Source organism: Ursus americanus, chromosome 18 (assembly GCF_024610735.1).
Source record: "Ursus americanus isolate L20-20 chromosome 18, mUrsAme1.1.p, whole genome shotgun sequence".
NCBI classification, from domain to species: Eukaryota; Metazoa; Chordata; class Mammalia; order Carnivora; family Ursidae; genus Ursus; species Ursus americanus.
The window spans coordinates 7570644-7588361 of record NC_142144.1 but is presented as its reverse complement, the minus strand read 5'-3'; the positions used below and the strand labels follow the sequence as shown (position 1 = coordinate 7588361).

At 51.4% G+C, this 17718-nt stretch overlaps 2 protein-coding genes across 4 annotated transcripts in view; one reads left to right on the top strand and one right to left on the bottom strand.

Moving 5' to 3' along the window:
* Positions 1 to 3039: 3039 nt before the first annotated feature.
* Positions 3040 to 7870, bottom strand: NAIF1 (nuclear apoptosis inducing factor 1). 3 transcript variants are annotated; one of them, XR_006775146.2, is made up of 3 exons: positions 7122 to 7870; positions 3700 to 5398; positions 3040 to 3616 (listed from the first exon to the last, which is right to left on the bottom strand). XR_006775146.2 is itself a non-coding variant. In XM_045771241.2 (2 exons), the coding sequence occupies exons 1-2, from the start codon at positions 7630 to 7632 to the stop codon at positions 4926 to 4928; spliced, it is 984 nt and encodes a 327-aa protein (XP_045627197.1). In that variant the 5' UTR covers positions 7633 to 7870; the 3' UTR covers positions 3040 to 4925. The 3 variants fall into 3 exon arrangements, 1 of the variants encoding a protein (XP_045627197.1); XR_006775147.2 differs by having other exon boundaries at positions 4872 to 5398; XM_045771241.2 differs by having other exon boundaries at positions 3040 to 5398.
* An 871-nt stretch (positions 7871 to 8741) lies between these two features.
* SLC25A25 (solute carrier family 25 member 25) overlaps positions 8742 to 17718 on the top strand; it is a 33104-nt gene continuing 24127 nt past the window's right edge. The window contains exon 1 of the mRNA XM_045771077.2: positions 8742 to 9100. Within this exon, the coding sequence (XP_045627033.2) occupies positions 8843 to 9100 (258 nt within the window). The 5' untranslated portion in view covers positions 8742 to 8842. The remainder of the gene's footprint in view (positions 9101 to 17718) is intronic.

Sequence of the window (17718 nt, the reverse complement as noted above, 5' to 3'; positions counted from 1 at the left end):
AGGTTTGAGGGAGGTCACTGAAGAGATAGAACAGGGAGTGGCTCCGTTAGATCTGCTTCTGAAGACCCTACTCAGAAGGGCCTGGAGGCAGGGAGGCCGGCAAGGGGGCTGCTGTGGGTAACCCAGGTGAGAGACAGGTGGATAGATTTGAGGGATATCGGGAGCCTTAACAGCTGGAGGATGCAGGGGTGAGGCAGAGAGAGGAAACAAGGATGTCACCTGGGCTTCCAGCTTGGGCAACTGGAGCGTGAGGGGGTCCCTCTCAGACCTGGGCTAGAGTCAGCAACATGATAGACAAGGCTGCAGAAACCACGTGGCTCCCAGGGAGGGGATTGGTTGGAAAACAAGCAAGTCCATGTGGACAAGAGTTAGGGGGATGTTGTGGGGAACTATGGGGGTGCACAGCAGGGGAGAGCCTCCCCTGGCACGTGGGGGGCTGGGAAGGGCCTCTTGAGGAAGTAATATCCAGGCTGAGCCCTAAGGGCCGCCCAAGCCAGCCAGGGAAGGGGGGGGGGGGGTAGGGGGAGGCACAGAAAGTGATGGCCCCAATTTGACAGAGAACCAGCACATTCCAGCACAGTGTCTATACCTGTTACCAGACAGGCCATTTTGAGAGCCACATCGCCCTGTGCAAATATCCATGCCAAGGTTAGCTCGTCTTCTTTAATTGTCCCTGCCTGTCCCTCTCAGCCACCACCTTGCCACCCTCTCCAGCCCTGACCAATTGTCTGGAATGTCCCCAGGGGTCAGGAAGTCCCTTCCAGGGAGATTTCCAAGCGGGTCTGCACAGATGGGCCCCTTTCTAATGTGCAAAGATTTCCAGAGCAGAAGGCTCCAAAGTTAGTCCCCATTCTGCTGAGGTTTTTTGCTTTCTAATCTCTGAACTCAAAGCTACAGGAAACGGAAGGTAGGTTCAGTAGGTTCTGTTTCAAAATTTGGGGAGCTCCCTTCCCTCCTGACTGGTGGAATGCAGGAAGTGTGGAGGAGAGGCTGTCTTCATGGGTCAGGAGTCCTGACCCCAATTCATAATAAAAGCAAGTGAGCTCGATTCCAGAGATGGCCGCCCTCAGTTCCTCCCCTCCCCGTTTGCCAGAGCCACACCTCGATCAAGAGGCGGAGTCTCTTCCTCCATCCCCTCGAGTCTGGGCTGGCTGGTGACTGCATGACCAAGAGAATATGACGAAGTGATGCTGTGTCAGATTGAAACCCAATCTTGAAGGGGACGGGCAACTTCGGCTTCTCGTGCTGGGAACTCAGCCTCCATGCTGTGAGGGAGCCCAAGCAGCCGATGGAAGAAGCCCATGGAAAGGAGAAGTGGGGTGCCCCCCCCAACTCCTGGCCTTGGCAGAGTTCCCAGCCCACATCCAGCATCAACTTGCAAGACACACAACCCTGAGGTCAAGAGTCGCAAGCTCCACCGACTGAGTCAGCCAGGCGCCCCTCTCATTGTCACTTTAGAATTGAGAAAACTGAGGTCCAGCAAAGTTAAGAGATGCAGGGGATAAAGGATGGAACCCAGCTCAAGCCCAAACTGCCTGAGCCCAGGGGCTTTCCTGGCCTCTCAGTCCTGCTGGGCAAAAGCTATAGAGTAAGAAACAGCTGGGCAGATTAACAGTTCACAAAGGACCCCTTTGTGAAAGATTTCCATCAAAATGGTTTAAAATGTGAAAGGCTTCACTACCTGAAGCAATAAGCTTCAGTGGCTTGGAGTATTTCTTTTAGGTAGAATCCCGCATTTTAGTAAGGATGCTCAAAAAGTCACCCCGATATAAATGACAGTTCCTCGGTAGCACCAACAAGGAGAAGGGGGCTCAGTTCTGTTAAGCCGCCCTTTTCCCTCTTAATAGGAATGTCCAAAGCCTGTAGAGAGTTGGAGAGGTCACTGTGTTTCCCTTTCAAGTGCCTCCAGGGCCCCCTCATTTAACCTAGAAATTCAAGGCCAGGTTCAAATTTTCTCTAGGTGACTTCACATCTAATTGGTAGCGAGGTCAGCATTGTTAAGGAGTTCAGGGGCACCTGGTGGCTCAGTCAGTTGGGCATCTACTTTCGGCGGAGGTCATGATCCCAGGGTCCTGGGATCGAGCCCCACATTGGGCTCCCACTCAGCGGAAAGCCTGCTTCTCCCTCTCCCTCTGCCTGCTGGTCTCCCTGCTGTGCTCTCTCTCTCTCTCAAATAAATAAATAAGATCTTCAAAAAAAAAAAAAAAAAGAACAGGAGTTAAGAGCCTGGGCCACCCCAGAGAATAAGGTAGCTGTGTGATTTTAGGCAAATTGCTTAACCTCTCTGTTCCTCAATAGCCTCATCTGCAAACCGAGAACAGTATAATTACCTAATTCATGGGGCTGTTGCAAGCAGTAAATGAGGTAATGCTTATAAGGCCTAGACAGAGCAAGAGCTTGATCATTCTTAGCTTTTCTTATTACTATGTGAGAGAGTATTAACTATGTCCAGGAAGGTTGGGATCCCTCCAGAATGAAGGCCAATCTTAAGTGGGAATCTTTGCTGGGTAGGACTTCTCAACTGTCAGAAGCAACTCCTGAGAACCAGCCCTCAATGGGGCATGATCTATGCTTCCGTGATCCATGATTCCAGCTGAGTTTAAGTCTTCCAGCCTCTAAGCCAAAGTTTGTAACCTTCAGAAATATCAGAATCACCCAGAGAGTTTACTTACAAAGCAGATTCTTAGAGCTCTCCCTCCAGGAGTCTCTTCTAGGTTTAGGTGGGTGGGTTTGGGGTATGTTTACCAAACAGCCCGGGGAATTCTCATCCAGAGTCTGAAGCATTGCTCTAAGCTAGGGATAGGCAGGCTGTTCTGTAAAGGGTCCGAGTAAATACCTTTGGCTTTGTGGATCAGAGGTCTCTGCCACAATTACTCAACTCTGCTACTGTAGCATAAAAACAGCCACAGACTTTAAGTAAGTGAAGGGGTGTGGCTGTGTGCCAATAAAACTTTATTTACAAAGACAGGTGGTGGGCCAGGCCCTGCTCTCTGCCAGCCCATAGCTCTTCTGTACATAACCAATAAAGACACAGACATGTGTAAAAAAAGTGATATATTTTTAATTTAAAATTATGACCTGGAAAGAAGCAGTCAGTTTAAGTGATCCAGGCCTCCTCTTTATACCCAACCGGGACAGATGCAATATTGGCTCAGATTGCCAACCCCAGAGAAAAGCCAAACCAAGCGGCAAAGCCTCAGGAAGGGCCCACAGCTTCCCCGCCAGGGGCATCAGGCTCCATGGGGGGCCGGGCTGCCAGGGGCTGCTGCTTTCCAGCCCCGCTGAGGAGCTTTCCTGCCGTCACCCACCCCCTTCACCAGCCTGATTCTTCTCCATTGCTCCCCAGCTGGCGCTGCACCTGTCCTCCACAGAAAGGCTGGCGGCATGGCAGTCACCTCCCAACCGGCTTCGGGGGCATCTTCCTGTGATGGCAACAGGGAAGCGAGCAATTCTAACCATACGTTGCCCAGAAGGGCAGCACCTTGATTTGTTTCGCTGAGATCTGGAGCCTCGAGTTGTCACCGCTGGTCACGTGTAGCCAAGGCACCGGCAGCAAAATGGCAATCCTGGGGAATGATCTGGGAAGATGCAAGGGTCTCAGTGATCGAGGGCGATTCTGAAAATGAACCAGACAAATGGCATCTGGGTAAACTCCCTACAAAAGGCGAGAGAGCATCAGGACGGAACAGGGACCTCTACCTCTTCAGGCGCTCCGAGGTCAGTGGGCTCTTCCCCGAACACGGAGGTCAAGGGCCCACTTCTCAGGTCAGCTTCGGCTCTCCCACTTCAAACATTCGGGGCCGATCAGGACTTCGGATTCACCTAGCCAGTCAGTGGGGGTCTCGCAAGAACACCAGGCGCGGAATAATAGGAGAGGGAGTCCAGGGCATGATGCCCCCCCCCTTTTTTCTTTTTCTTTTTCCCCCACACTGAGTGTCAGAATCGTGCAGTCAGTAGAGAGGAGAGGAGGAAGGGTGTGGCCAGGGCTGCCCGTCCCTTCCCAGGAGGGGTAGGCACACAGAATAAATACAACTGGCTTGAAGCAAGCCTTCTGGAAGAAGCCACCTGGTCCCCTCAGACCCACTGCAGGGGAGCAACAAGTTTCCACGCTGGTCTGTTTTCTCTCAGATTTACAGCACCCAAAACCTAATGCTTGCCCTGAGTCAAAAGCTGTCAGGACAAACCATGAAAGGGCCACCCTGGGATGCAGCGGAAGACCAGATGGTGGCCAGGCTATCCCCAGCACACCCAGCATTCCTGAGCCCAGCGGGCTGCATCCTGGGTGTACTGCAGAGGCAGCCGGGGCCGTAACAAGGGCCCCTACTAGGCCCGGAGCTGGGGGGGGCGGCAGAGTGGGGAGAGCACAGATAGACTAGAGTCCCCTGAGAACGGAGGCACAGCGGGAAGGAGAAAAGGGTGGAGCTTCCTCCTCAGGCCCAGTCACTCTGCTTCCCAAAGGAGGAAGACGGTTCTGTGCCACCGCCAGCACCGTGGACATTAGCTCATTCAAAAGGATGACCCTGCGGGGTGGGGGAGCATTTCAGCACTGACCCCCCCACCCCGGCTGTGAAATGGCCCTGGTGAGAACCTCCCCTCCAGGTGTCCTAGACAGAGTCTGGGGCATGTCGCAAGCCCTGGCTCATGACACCACGTGTAGTATCGCCGGTGCCCAACCCCCACCTAACCAATCTTCAGGCTCTTAGCAAGGCAGCTCGAGTGGTGGGGGTAAGACAGTTCGGGTCCCAGGAGCCCAACAAGTTCTTCTCAGTCTCCTTCACTTCTCAGAAACAGTGGACCCCTAACAGTCGAGCAGAGAGAGAGCCGGCCACATGGCCAGCCCTAGCCTACGGCCAGTCACAGACCCCACTTACAGGACCACAGCGGTGTCGGCCAATCACAGCAGAAGGCTGGCGCCACCCCTGCCCTCACTGGATGATGCTGTCGGGCTGCCCGTTCTGGGCCACCTGTCCAGGCTCAGAGGCGGGCGTGGGGTTGGGCGTGTTGCTCTGCAGGTAGCGGCGGAAATCTTTGATCATGGGCCGGAGGACCTGGATGAGGACGCTCAGCGCCGCCTGGGTGCCCTCCATGGCCTGGGCCTGGCGCTCCTGGGCGCAGGCCTGCACCTCCTGGGAGCGGCGGATCATCTGAAGCAGGTCATTCTGCTGCTCCAGGTGCTGGGCGATCTCCTTCACGTGCAGATTGGTGACCCGCTGCTCCTGGATCAGCTTGGCTGAGTTCAGGGCTATGCGGCTCTTCAGCGCTTGGGGTTTGACCGAGGTATCAGCGTGCTGGGCCATCATCTCCACGGGGGCCTCGGCTGGCAGGGGTGGGGGGGCCTCCGCCGTACAGTACTCGACCACTCCCTCCTCGAGCGTGTGATACGTGGTCTCCGTGGGGACTGTGGGGAAGAAAGAGCAAAGGCAGTGGCAGGTCACCTTCTAGAAAGAATGAAGCTGGCCTCATGGGGTGGAGGGGAGGAGGCCATTAAGCCCTGTTCTGGGGGAATTCAGGTCTCCTCCGGCTTTATAGCTAATCCCCATAAATCTAGAGTCTAAAGCATTTAGAATCTACTCGGTAACCAAAGGGCTGGCCCCAGATCCGGCAAAACCAAAGCTGCTAATAACAATACTAGCAAAAAATTTAGAGCACCCAGTATGTGTCAGGCACTGTGCTCAGCCCTGCTCTTGTTAGCTCGTCGCATCATCACAATGAAACCAAGAGGCAGGTATTTCATGTTCATTTTTGGAGATGAGGAAACAGGCTCAAAAACATGCAGTGACTTGTCTAAGGTCACACTGTTTATTCAGGTCCAGGAAGCAAACCCAGGTCTCCCTAACACCAGAGTCCAACTTGCTCGTAACCACCCCACTGGGATGCTTCCAGCTAATCAAGGCAGGCCCACGTGCTCCCTGCAGGGCCAGCACACAGCAGCCATCTTGGGTGAGACTCTTCCTGAACTGTTTGTAGCCACACTAGTCCTATCTCCCTCCTTCTTTTGTGGCCAAGCAGAAAAGGAGGTGGGAGTGGGACGGCAGTTGCTTAAGTGGCCAATAAATGCCTCCCGTCTCCTTGATCACCTTGCCCAATGGAATACCTACAGGTCACAGGTCCTTCCTGTTCTAGAACAGCAACTGATTTAGACCAGTGTTTGATCCTCTTTCCCACCCTGATATCTTTAGAAAATACGACTGCAGGGGGCTGGCGCTCACACATACACCCAATTCCCCAAAGCCCCACTGAGAATCACTGAGACAGGTCACAGCCCAGCACAAATGAGCCGTTAACAGTCACTGGTACAAACCCTGAACTAAAAAGTCCAACCAAACCATTGTCATTCATAACTGAGAACCTCTGAAAAGAATTCTGGGTGGGCTGTTTGGGCCTCCATGCTTATGGGAAAGGTCAGTTTTCTCTACCCTTCAATGCTAACGTCAGCTCAGAGTCCCCACCCCAACCAGGAAGTCCCTTCCTCTCCTGAGTCCTCAGATTCTCCTGACAGCACAGTTGTTCATGTGTGTGTCTTATCTGTCCTACTAGAATAAAGCTGGCCTGTATTTTAAACACCTTGGTAATCCCAGTGCCAAGCACAGGGTCTGACGTGGAAGGAATAAGCACCAGTGTCTGAGGAGTGAAGGAATGAATAGATTTAACACTAGGATCCATGAGGTTTCTGAGCAGTCCCTGATGAATGTTCACCTCACTGAAAACCCAGAATGTCTTTGTCCAGAATCGACATCTTACTTGGGTATTATTCCCATCTATCTATTCATTCGACAAATATATCCTGAGTGCCTACTATGTGCCAGGCCCTGTGATAAGTCCTGTGGGGATACAGACAGATCTCTGTCTTGAAGGATCACATAGTTCCGTCAGTCATGGACATGAATGGTGGCACAACAGTTGAGAGCAATCCAGCCCATCAGAAGCCCAGACTGCGTGCTGAGGAAGTCCCAAAGAGAACAGGATCACTTCTGAATGGGGAGCTCTTGGAAGGCCTCCTGGTCTTCCAAGACTCCCATCTGACCTTTGACCCTTGGCAGCCAACCTTCCCCAGGCTGCCCCAGCTCTTGGCTGGCCCTTCCCATTTATGCACGACAGACTGGGTGGGAGAGGTCACTCACTCTGCGTCAGGGTGACCGTGGCTGCAGCTGCAGTGGCTGTGGGTCCAAGGGCCACGGGGTGAATCTCTGTGGTACTGGGCAAGCTGATGATGGTGGCCTCGCCCAGCAGGTTGCAGATGCGCTGTTGCATGGGGGTGAGCAGGACGGGGGCTACAGCTGGGCCGCCGCCGCCACTGCCACCAGCTGTCCCAGGCCCACCGGCTCCATCCTCCTCAGTGGGCCCTGGGGCCTCGCCACCCTCCACCGCTGCCCGGACCTGGGCAACCTTGCGACGGACCTCGGTCTTGAGGTCAGACCACTTCTTCTTGACCTCAGGCAACTCCCTGCGGCAGGTGGCCACAGCGTTGACCCTTCTCAAGATGCCGTGCCAGGCCGCACTCTTGGCAGCCAGAGGGACCCCGGCATTGAAGTGGTTCACCAGCAGGTGCTTCTTCAGTTCCAGCTCCTCCACGATGATCTCCACCTCTCGCTCAGAGAAGTTCATCTTCCTCTTCTTGGCTGGGACGGCCATGGCCTCTCCCCACCCCCCTTTTTAAAGAAATTATAATCCCCTCAAACGCCCCAATTTCCCTTCTCTTCTTTCCCAGCCGCTCCCCTCACCTACCCCCTACAGGGGATAGGCCGGGCTTGCCCCAGGCCAAGCACCAGGCCTTTGGTAACCCCCCTCGCTACGCAAAGTGCGTAGGGCCCAGCCCCGACCGGCCCGGCCGCTGCCAGCCAGCTGCGTAATGGCTTCCTGAATCTGCCTCTTCCGCCGGGGTGTGCGGAGATCCGCCCACTTACCCTCTTCCCGCCTTCCAGAGCTTCTCCAGAGGAACCCGCCCTCCTGGTTGGTCGGGGCTCAAACATCACGTCGATCACTGGTTCTTTTGATCTGTCGTTCAACTAAAGAGCACGCCTATCTACTGGAATTGGCCTGGTCATTGGTCTAAAAGTGTGTCTGTCGCTACAGAGCGCTCCGCCCACCTGCCTTTATTCACTTCCATTGGAAAATCGTTCTGTCCTTCAATCGTCAGCATTACGACTATCACGCCGTTAAATTCAGCTATTTTATTGGTGGTTTAGGGTGTTAGGGTACCAAAACCCGGCCTCCTGAGGATACCTGAGTGCTTTCGGCCTTGAGCCATTGGCTAATTAATTTTTAATTCCACTCACGGGGGCAAACTCTGCTTCGCAGCCGCAGCTCACAGTTGCTCCTCACACAAATCCTATTTCCCACCGGAGACTACGATGTCTCTGTACACGACCGCTCCTCCCATTCTTAACGATTCCTCAGTCTAAACAGCGTTTCTCAATGGAAATTGGACACGGGGCCTTCCGCCTTGCTAATCAGAGAACTGCCTATCCCGGCGTGATTTCCTTTCGCCGGCCCAGCTCAGCCAATCCCTGTCTCCTTCAGTTTGAATCGGCCGCAGGCTGAGCAAGGATCGCCCCGCCTTCTCCATTGATCCAGGCAATCCTGGGCGGTGTGGGCGGTCCTCGGGGAGGCCCCGCCCCAGCCGGGTGGCCGTCCGGGCCTGTGACTGGCCGGCGGCCCGCCTGGGGGCGTGGCCAACCAGGCGGCGGGCGGCGGGGCGGGGCTCCCGGAAGCGGCCCCTCCCGCCAGCTTGCCGGCTTCTAGCAGCCCGCGCTCGTGGTGTGGGGACTCCCGCGTGTCTTCCGCGTTCTCCCAGCCGGCCAGCCGCCCCCGCCCCGCGCCCGGCGCCCCTGCCTCGCGCCCGATGGTGAGCAGTGTGTTGTGCCGCTGCGTGGCTTCCCCGCCGCCGGACGCCGCCGCCGCCGCCTCGTCGTCGTCCGCCTCGTCGCCGGCTTCCGTAGACCCGTGCGGCGGCGCCGTCTGCGGGGGCCCGGACCACCGGCTGCGCCTGTGGAGCCTCTTCCAAACTCTCGACGTCAACCGCGACGGCGGCCTGTGTGTCAACGACTTGGCGGTGGGGCTTCGGCGCCTGGGATTGCACCGCACCGAGGGCGAGCTCCGGGTAGGCGGCGCGCACAGTCCGCGCGGGCTGGGAGGGGACCCCTTAGAGCCCCAGCTTCTCCGGACGGTCGGGGTGACAGGTCTGAACGACCTGGCCTCTTGAGCCGCCCTTCGGAACGTGGCAGGTCTGGTGGACGGCTTCTTTGGCTGGGAGGGACACCGCATCTGTGCCCTGGTGGGAGTGGAGCTGCTTTTTGACCTCTGTGGGCGCTTGGTGTAGGGGGAAAAGGCTCTTCGTAGGCACAGGTGGACACTCTCTGGGGCTGTCTGGTGGGCGAATAGTCCTTTTTGCTCAGGCTTTCCCCAAAGTAGAGGCCAAGTCTTGGGAGTCGCCTTTTGTCACCTCCCGACCTCCAAGCTAAGCTTGATGCCCCCCCCCCCGACCCTGCATTGACTTACTTCATCTATCCTCCAGCGGCACCTCTCCCTTCCCCTCTCGTTTCCATGCCAGCCGTGAGCCCTGATCTGGTTCCTCTCAGGGGCATGTGGGAGTAGAAAAAATGGGAACTGGGGTTTCAGGCAGATCTGTGAGGAGGTGGGTGAGGACTGACAGTTCTCGGGGTTTAGGTTGATCCCCATTGACAGGCTTATCCAGAAGATGGGACATTGATCTAAAGTGAAAAAATGGGCGGGGGCGGGATTCTTCCTAAATGTGAAAGTGTCACACACCTAGGAAAGCATATTGTTACTCCTATCCTGGATTGAACTTTGGCCAAGAGGGATGGGGGGACAGAGAGTGGCTACCTAGGCCTGCCAGAAAGGGAAGTCTTGTCCTTTCTTACAAGAACCGTAAGCAGAGGCTCACCCCTTCCCCTTTTGTCTTTCCTGGTGTTTCCCACTCTGGCTTGGTAGCCACAGGTACCCTTCCCAAATATTTCATTTATGGTGGCTTAACCTGATTTCCAGCCTGGGCTAGAACTTCTGAGTACTTACCTAGTCACCTGTTTCTCTTCTGAGTTTATTTGGTTCATTCGTACATACAACAGTTAGAGAATCTCTCATAGCCAAGTATGAAAAGAATCTGATAAAACACCAGTGAATTTGAACCCATTTGTTGGTCAGGTGAACGTATCTCAGGTATTTTAACTCCTGCCCACACTATATTGGATCAACCTCTAAAGTATTTAACCTACTTGGGATCAGCTTAGAAGACCAAAGAGTAACACTGTGCAAGATAGAATCTTTGGCCAAGTCCAAGAGGCTTAGAGACAAGTTTAAGATTTTTTTTTTTCTGTGTTTTACACAAAATAGTGTTGTGAGCTAGGTATCTTTTTAAAAGATTTTATTTATTCATTTGAGGGAGAGCACGACCAGGGGGGAGAGGCAGAGGGAGAAGCAGACGCCCCAATGAGTGGGGAGCCTGACGCAGGGCTGGATCCCAGGACCCAGAGAATATGAGCCCCCCAGGTGCCCCTAGATACTTTTCCATACATATCTGATGGATGAGTTGCCTGGAAAGATAGAATGGCTAAACTCAGAGGGTCTGTGCTTTAGGGGCTCAGTGAAGTGTGAGCCCAGGTGGACCTTTCCTTTGTAAACCTACCCACTTGACAAATGCTGCCAGGCACATCAAGGGCATCTGGCTGCAGGTGTTACTCAATCGTGCTTTGTGCCTCAGCTGTGATTCATGATGCATCTGATATGCTAATCCCTTTGGGGGGGGCAGTAAATCTATAAGGGCAAAAAGGAGAAAGTGATCATTTTTCTTTCGAGTGTTAAAGGGAAGCTTTTTTAATTAACTAAAGGGAGCTTTGCTCCTTGGGGTCACATTGGCTCTAAAATCCTTGACTGTCTGACCGATCTCAGTTCTGTGATATGAAACAATTCTTTATCATTCTTTTGGTGTGTGGATGTAGTATGGACTCTATTTCTACAACTTGGCTTTTAAATAAGTTAAATTATTGTACAGCTTGAGAGAAATTGGGGTTGATCCATTTTATTCATTTACACACAAGTTAGTCCTGTGGCAAATGGTTGAAGTATTAGAGAACCTGCCTTTTTTGTAAATAACTGGGCCACAGGAAGACACCCTCCCTCATGAACCCCCCCCCCATACCACTTCCTGTTGAAATTCTGTCAGTATTAGCTACACACAGAAAAAGCAGTGCTGCAGTTTTGCAGAACTAGTAAAGCCAAAAGGGAATGCGAGGCCCCTTCGGTTTGAAATGGGTCATCTGGCGTGGGAATAGGCACTGGAAAACGTAACATCAAACTTTGGTAGCTGCTTCACGAGACCCAGAGGACCAGTCCGAGATGCTAGGCTTTGCGCAGTGCTTATCGGTGGGTGGTGTGAACCCAGGCTAGGTGACCGCACAAAGCCTCTCGCTAGCCTACAACAGGTCAAGTCGAGTTTTCTTTAGACATGAACCAGCAGTTTTGGGCACGTGCCTTTATTTTGGAAGAAATTGGGACAGTTGAGGAAAAATTACTTAAAATGGAAGTGGGCAGAGAAACCCATGGCAGCCAGCCAGGGAAATTTTCTTTGTGAAGGGCATGTGAGCCAGAAGCCCGTCCTGGGACAAAAGAGGGGCAGGGCTTATTAAAGAAAGAAAAAGAGATGACGACACCGGTAGTGACTTCGGGAGTTGAGGCTTCAGCTGGAGCTAATTATAGATTGCCTATTTAAGGCAGTTTCATGTGACCAAACACAATCTTTGTTTTAAAATAAATTTAAAACCTAGGCTGGAACTCAGGCGGCCAGTTAGAGAAGGAACGCAAACTGTGTGACGTGTAAACAGTTGTCCCTTTAGGTGAGGCTCACAGGCCCTCTTACAGGACTGGTGTTCAATGCAGGTGAGGATTCTAGAAGACGGTCGAGTTTGCTCCCTCAGAGACTTGCACATGTGCCGTTGAGTTTGAGCTCCACGATAACTTTGTGAAGGAAGCAAGACTGTTTTCACCCCCATTTTACAGAGGAAGGAGCAGAAGTCCAGAAAGACAGTGAAACCCCCTCCAAACTCATTTGGCCACGAAGGAATTACACCACAGAAGCAACCAGAGCTGTCTCCTGATTCCTGCTCCACTCTGGAACCGTACCAGTTGTTTCCAAGGATCACGAGGACAGTTCCAACCCGGGCTTCGGGAGGAACTTGAGAAAGATCCAGTTAGAACCACATCTGTTACTCCCAAAATAGATTTCAAGATTATTTCGAGATTATCTTATCAAAGAATGAGAATCCGCCCTGCCCTAATTCTCTCCTTGACCTGTACTGAGGCAATCTCTGTTGACTTGAAATAACTGAATACAATGGAAGATCATTAATGTCAAGTTGGTATTGCTTAATCAGACAGTGCTGTTGAACTCTGTACTTCTTAAATGTCTGGTGGTTTGTGGGGAAGGTGCTTATCTAAATAGCCAGACTTAGGTAAGGTCATCTGCAGAACAAAGAACCTTTTCATAGAAAAGGGATAGATAATATTTGGTAAAATATTGATGGCCCATTAAAAAAAGAAAAATGCTGTTCGCAGATTGAATTGAATTCCTATATTAAACTAATTATGTTTTATTGTTGCAAAATTGGTTCCTGGCTTGAAGTAATTATCAAGTCAACTAGAAGGGTTTTTTTTTTTAATTGATATTTGGAAAGGTGGCATCAGGTACCCCGATCCTAAGACCAAATGATAAGTGGGAATGTACCAGAATGGGCCTGACCTGAAGCTTCAGCTGGGCAGATCCCTTTGATGTCCCAGGAGTCGTTAATTGTTGAAGCCTCACAGAAACCACAGGGGCCTTAGAGAAAAACTTCGCTGGTATTCATTTCCAGTCCTGCTGAGGACGAATCCAATGAACAAAATTGTACTTAGCCATATAGGACTAGTCTCATTTTTAACCATTTCTTCTTAAACTAATGTGAACTTGGCAGAATCAAAGAATTTTTAGTCTTGAAAGGGTCAGCGGCCATCCTAGGCCAGCCTCACACCTAGTGTGGGGAGCTTTCCTCCTATGGCATCCTTCACAGACGGCCATCCTTCACAGACAGCCATCCTTCACAGACGGCCATCCAGCCCATTCCACTGTGGACCTCGGTGGGGTCATTGTGAGCTCTTTCTTGTGTCAGACAGTATCTGAAAACTGCTATCTTATCTTCCTGTAATCTCTCCTGCGGCTCAAAACACGTTTCCTCCTGCATTTCTCACATGATGTGCTGTCCATACCTTTTGGGGTCCCTCATCTAAGGCAGGATACCCCGGGACTACAGACTTCCCTTGGAAACATTACACTAAGTCAAAGAAGCCAGTCGCAAAGACCATGTGTTACTTGAGCCGTTACTGTGGAACTCCAGAATAGGGACAGCTGTAAAGACAGAAGGTAGACTAGTGGTTGGTTGCCTAGGCCTGGGAGGGGAGGGGAAGAGATATAGGAAGTGATAACTGAAGGGCTTGGGGGTTCTTTTTGAGGTGAGAAAACATTCGACAGGTGACCATGGTGATGGGCGCATATATCTGTGAATATACTAAGAACCATTGAGTCGTATAAATGGGTGATTTGTATGGTGTGTGGATTTTATCTCAGTAAAACTGTTGTCAGAAACCTGGTACAGGGGCGCCCGGCTGGCTCAGTCAGAAGAGCATGCAACTCCTGATCTTGGGCTGCTGAGTCGGAGCCCCCTCTTGGGCATAGAGATTACTTAAATATATAAATTAACTTAAAAAACGACAACAAAAACCCCAGTGCAGGATCTGTGGTATAAACCTGGGTTCAAATACTATTTCTGCTGCTTGCCAGCCACGTGACCTTGAGTACGTTACCCAACCTCTCCATGCCTCAGTTTCCCTACCAGAAACATGGCGACAGGAATGCCTGCTTCATAAGGTGGCTGCGGGATTAAATCAGACGAAGTATATAAAGAGCCTAGCACCGTGTCTGACACCTAAGTGTTCAACACAAAGGGACTTTTGCGCCCACGGAGTCTTAGACGATAAGATGCCCGGAATGGGTTCTCATCATCTGCAGTTTTTCCCAATGGTTTGGGTGAAGAGTGGAACAGAAGGAAGGAGAAGGTCTGGCGAACCTTGGTGATAAAGGTTGTGTAGCACCCAGGTGGGGCAGCCTCCTGTCCGCTGGGGGAGGGCCTTCGGCAGTTTGGGAAGACGAGTGTAGGTTGTGGAAAGTCTGTGCCCTAAAGACATTAGGAAGATGGAAACAAAGAAACCCTGTTAGCAGGAGATCTCTAAAAAGCTACTGAAGGAGTAGAGTCTTTCTACCCCGAAGGATGTCTTTGGCCCTGGGCAGCTCAGTGAGTTAACTGTCCTCAGGTCACGATCTCAGGGTCATGGGATCGAGCCCCATCCCCTGCAGGCTCTGTGCTCAGCACGGAGTCCCGCTTGTCCCTCTCCCGCTGCTCCTTCTCTCTCTCTCTCTCTCTTAAATAAATAAAATCTTAAAAAAAAAAAAGGGGGGGGTGTCTTTGGCCCAAATGTTTCCCTGGACAGAACTGGGCCCATGTGGGCTCTCACAAACCTGTTGTCCATTTCCCAATACATGGGTGGCCTTTTCTCAAATCTGAAGTTCACTTTGAAGTTGTAAAAATGGAAGCTTCAAGTGGAGCTGACTTCAAACCTTCAGAGATGAGCTCACCAGCCTCCTTATTTTGCAGAAGCAGGACTGAGACCTAGAAGTCAGGCTGGTTGGAGGCAGAGGCAGTCACAGAGCCCCGGATTTTTGACCCTGCCCAATTGAGCTCAGCCTTCCCTGCCTCCTTGCTTCTAGGGCTGTAAATACTTCACCAGCCTTCGAGACTTTGCAACTTTAATTTTCACAGTTTATGCCATTGGCATATCTGTGTGTAGCACCAGCTCAGCATTTTAGGACCCCTGACGGTGCTCAGGAAGCGGTGACTCAAATGATAGGTACCCTTTTCCTAAATATGGGATATAAAAGACTCAACACAATCCCTAAAAAAACAAGAAGTTGTCTGAAAGGTGTAGCTTTCTTTAAAGTAAATAAATGAATAACAAAGGTAGAGCCCAAGGAGCTGCTTCTCTGCTTTAAACTCCAGGCCAGGAAGCTTGAAAAGGACGTGGAGTCATGACTCATTTTCTAGGGCCAAAGGGGAGACTGGAGAGATGGTAGCTGTCCCCGTTCCTGCTGTTGCTTCGGGAAGCCTTTCAAGCTGTTACCGTCATCCCCTGGCCTCATGCCTTCTCTCCTCCAGCCCTCCCTCTTCGGCTGGAGTCTAACGTGACTCTTCTTACCAAAACACAAAGAACACCACCTATATGGTGTGGGAACACTCTCAAAAACCATTGAAATGCCAGTGGTGAGAAAAGGGGGCCAGCAGAGGAGAGTCGAGAATGAGCACAAACTCAAGTCTTGACTGCAGGTGTGGTACAACTGACTCGTGCTGTTGGTTAAAACCCGCCAGCCACAGCACCCGCCCCCTTCATTCATCTGTCGGCCTTTTCCCGTCCTGCATGTGCAAAGCGCTGCCGTCATTGAGGGTTACTGCCTTGAGACTGAGTCTGAATCCATACGATGTTAGAACTGGAAAGATCTCCAAGGTCTGTCCAGTTCGGTCTCCGCGCTTGGCAGTCCAGAGAGGCTAAAACGACTAGTCCAGGGTCCTGCAGACGCACTAGAGGGAGGAAGGTAAGGCCCCTGGAGCACCCCTTCGCAATGCATTTATGGACACAGTTAACTGTCCTTTTTTCATTCACATGGAGGGGGGTGTATTCTTTTGCTGGAGGCTCTTTAACGTGTGTAAGGAGTAAAGATAGCATCTGATAAATCTATAGCTAACAGAATTGCCCTTTCTGAATTGTGTCTAAGAACTGCCTTGGTATAAACCAGTTATGCTTACACAGAATTCTCGGGGCTGCCCTGCACACCCACAGCAGCTCTGATGCGCTTTTGCTAAAGGCGGCGGTTGGGTGGGTTTCACACCCCTGTCCTGGCTCTTCCCTGCGGTCCGCTCAGCACAGAGCAAGCAGCTGGGGAGAGCTATTTTTTCACTGTTCATTCGATCTCCGTTTTAGACTGTGATCCTTTAAGAAACTGGAAAACATTTAGTGTTGCTTTAATAATAAATCTGCTGGTTTGCCTTTTCGAGGGGGAGAAGGGAAAGTGTGAATAAGGATAAAATGGCTGCAGAATTAGGCTCGACGTGCGCCAGTGGGTTTGGCTCCCACTGATCAGTTTTGGATTGGTTGAGAAATTTGTGATCATTTTAAGAGATTGGGTTTTTACCTCCTGGCCTCAATACCGCATTCTGCCCCTCCCCCTTAACGCTTGGCACACGTCTGATCTGAAGGAGAATCGTGCCATGTTTCTACGTGGCCTAGTGCTTCTGCAGACCTTTAAATTACGTGTCACATCTCAAAATCCTTCACTTAAAATGGGGTTAATTTTGTACGCCCCTAACTTTCTTTTAGAGAAAAGACGTCTTAGTAGGCATTGACCTTGGACCTGGGCCTTGATGAGGACTGGCTGTTCACCAAGAGGAGACAGAAGCCCTCCCAAGAGTTTTCTCCAAAGTGCACTTCTCTTTCCCACAGTCAGAGGAGTTTCCTTTGGGGACTTTTTGCCAAAGCTAGATTTTTTTTTTTCGGTTCTACTTCCTAAACTGGAAATAAACTAGGGGATTTCACCTTCATCATTGCAGAATGGTCATCTTCGATGCCTTGGTTTCATTGGTGCCAACCGATGTGCCTGGCTCTGTCTCCTTTTCTCCATATAACCCACTTGGTCCAGCCAATCCTCATTTCAAAGCAAATCAGTCTGGCTTTCCATCAAAGAAAATCTGGCTTAATTTTTCAATTAAAAAAAAAAAAGCTTTGGGGCGCTTGGGTGGCTCAGTCGGTTAAGCATCCAGCTCTTGGTTTTGGCTCAAGTCATGATCTCAGGGTTGCAAGGTCGGCTCCGAGGTCAGCTTGGAGCCTGCTTGAGATTCTCTCTCCCTCTACCCCCACCACGCACTCTCTAAGTAAATAAATAGATAAATAAAAATTTTTAAAAAGTGTTGGGATGCCTGGGTGGCACAGTGGTTAAGCGTCTGCCTTCAGCTCAGGGCGTGATCCTGGTGTTATGGGATCGAGCCCCACATCAGGCTCCTCTGCTGGGAGCCTGCTTCTTCCTCTCCCACTCCCCCTGCTTGTGTTCCCTCTCTCGCTGGCTGTCTCTATCTCTGTCAAATAAATAAATAAAATCTTTAAAAAAAATTTTTTTAAGTGTTAATAGTCTTCCCTTTGACTACAGCTCCTCTGAATGGTAATAATTCTAGAATAGGTAGTTAGACAGACTGGTTAGACACAAGACCTGGAGCATCACCTTAGAGTCAGTCACGGGAGATCTCTCTGCCTTGTTGTCATAAGACTCCACTTGTCCTTCTGTGTGCTGACCCGGGGCTTTTGCACCCTGGGCAGTTCCTCCGGGTAATTTGGAATGGGCCCCAGCTGGGCGGCCATTCCATTAGAATCCCATTTTCTTTGCAAAGTACCGGAGATCCTGTTTTATCCAGCAAGTATGTTTCCTGGATTCTTGGAAGAGTGGGGACCTTCTGCTGGCGGTTAGCCTTCTCTAAACCAGGTTCTGTTGATGTGTGTAAGCAACAGCTACGGGAGGGTTACACTTGCCAGCCCAGTCTCTGGCTACTGGCGATCTCTCATAGCCAGAAAGCCAAG

What these genes read in the sequence shown, in the direction of transcription:
- NAIF1 (XM_045771241.2), bottom strand. Translation starts at nt 7,632, where the DNA reads ATGGCCGTCCCAGCCAAGAAGAGGAAGATGAACTTCTCTGAGCGAGAG. An exon ending in CACGGTCACCCTGACGCAGA is followed by an intron (nt 5,399 to 7,121) that starts GTGAGTGACCTC and finishes TCTTCCCCACAG; the next exon opens with TCCCCACGGAGACCACGTAT.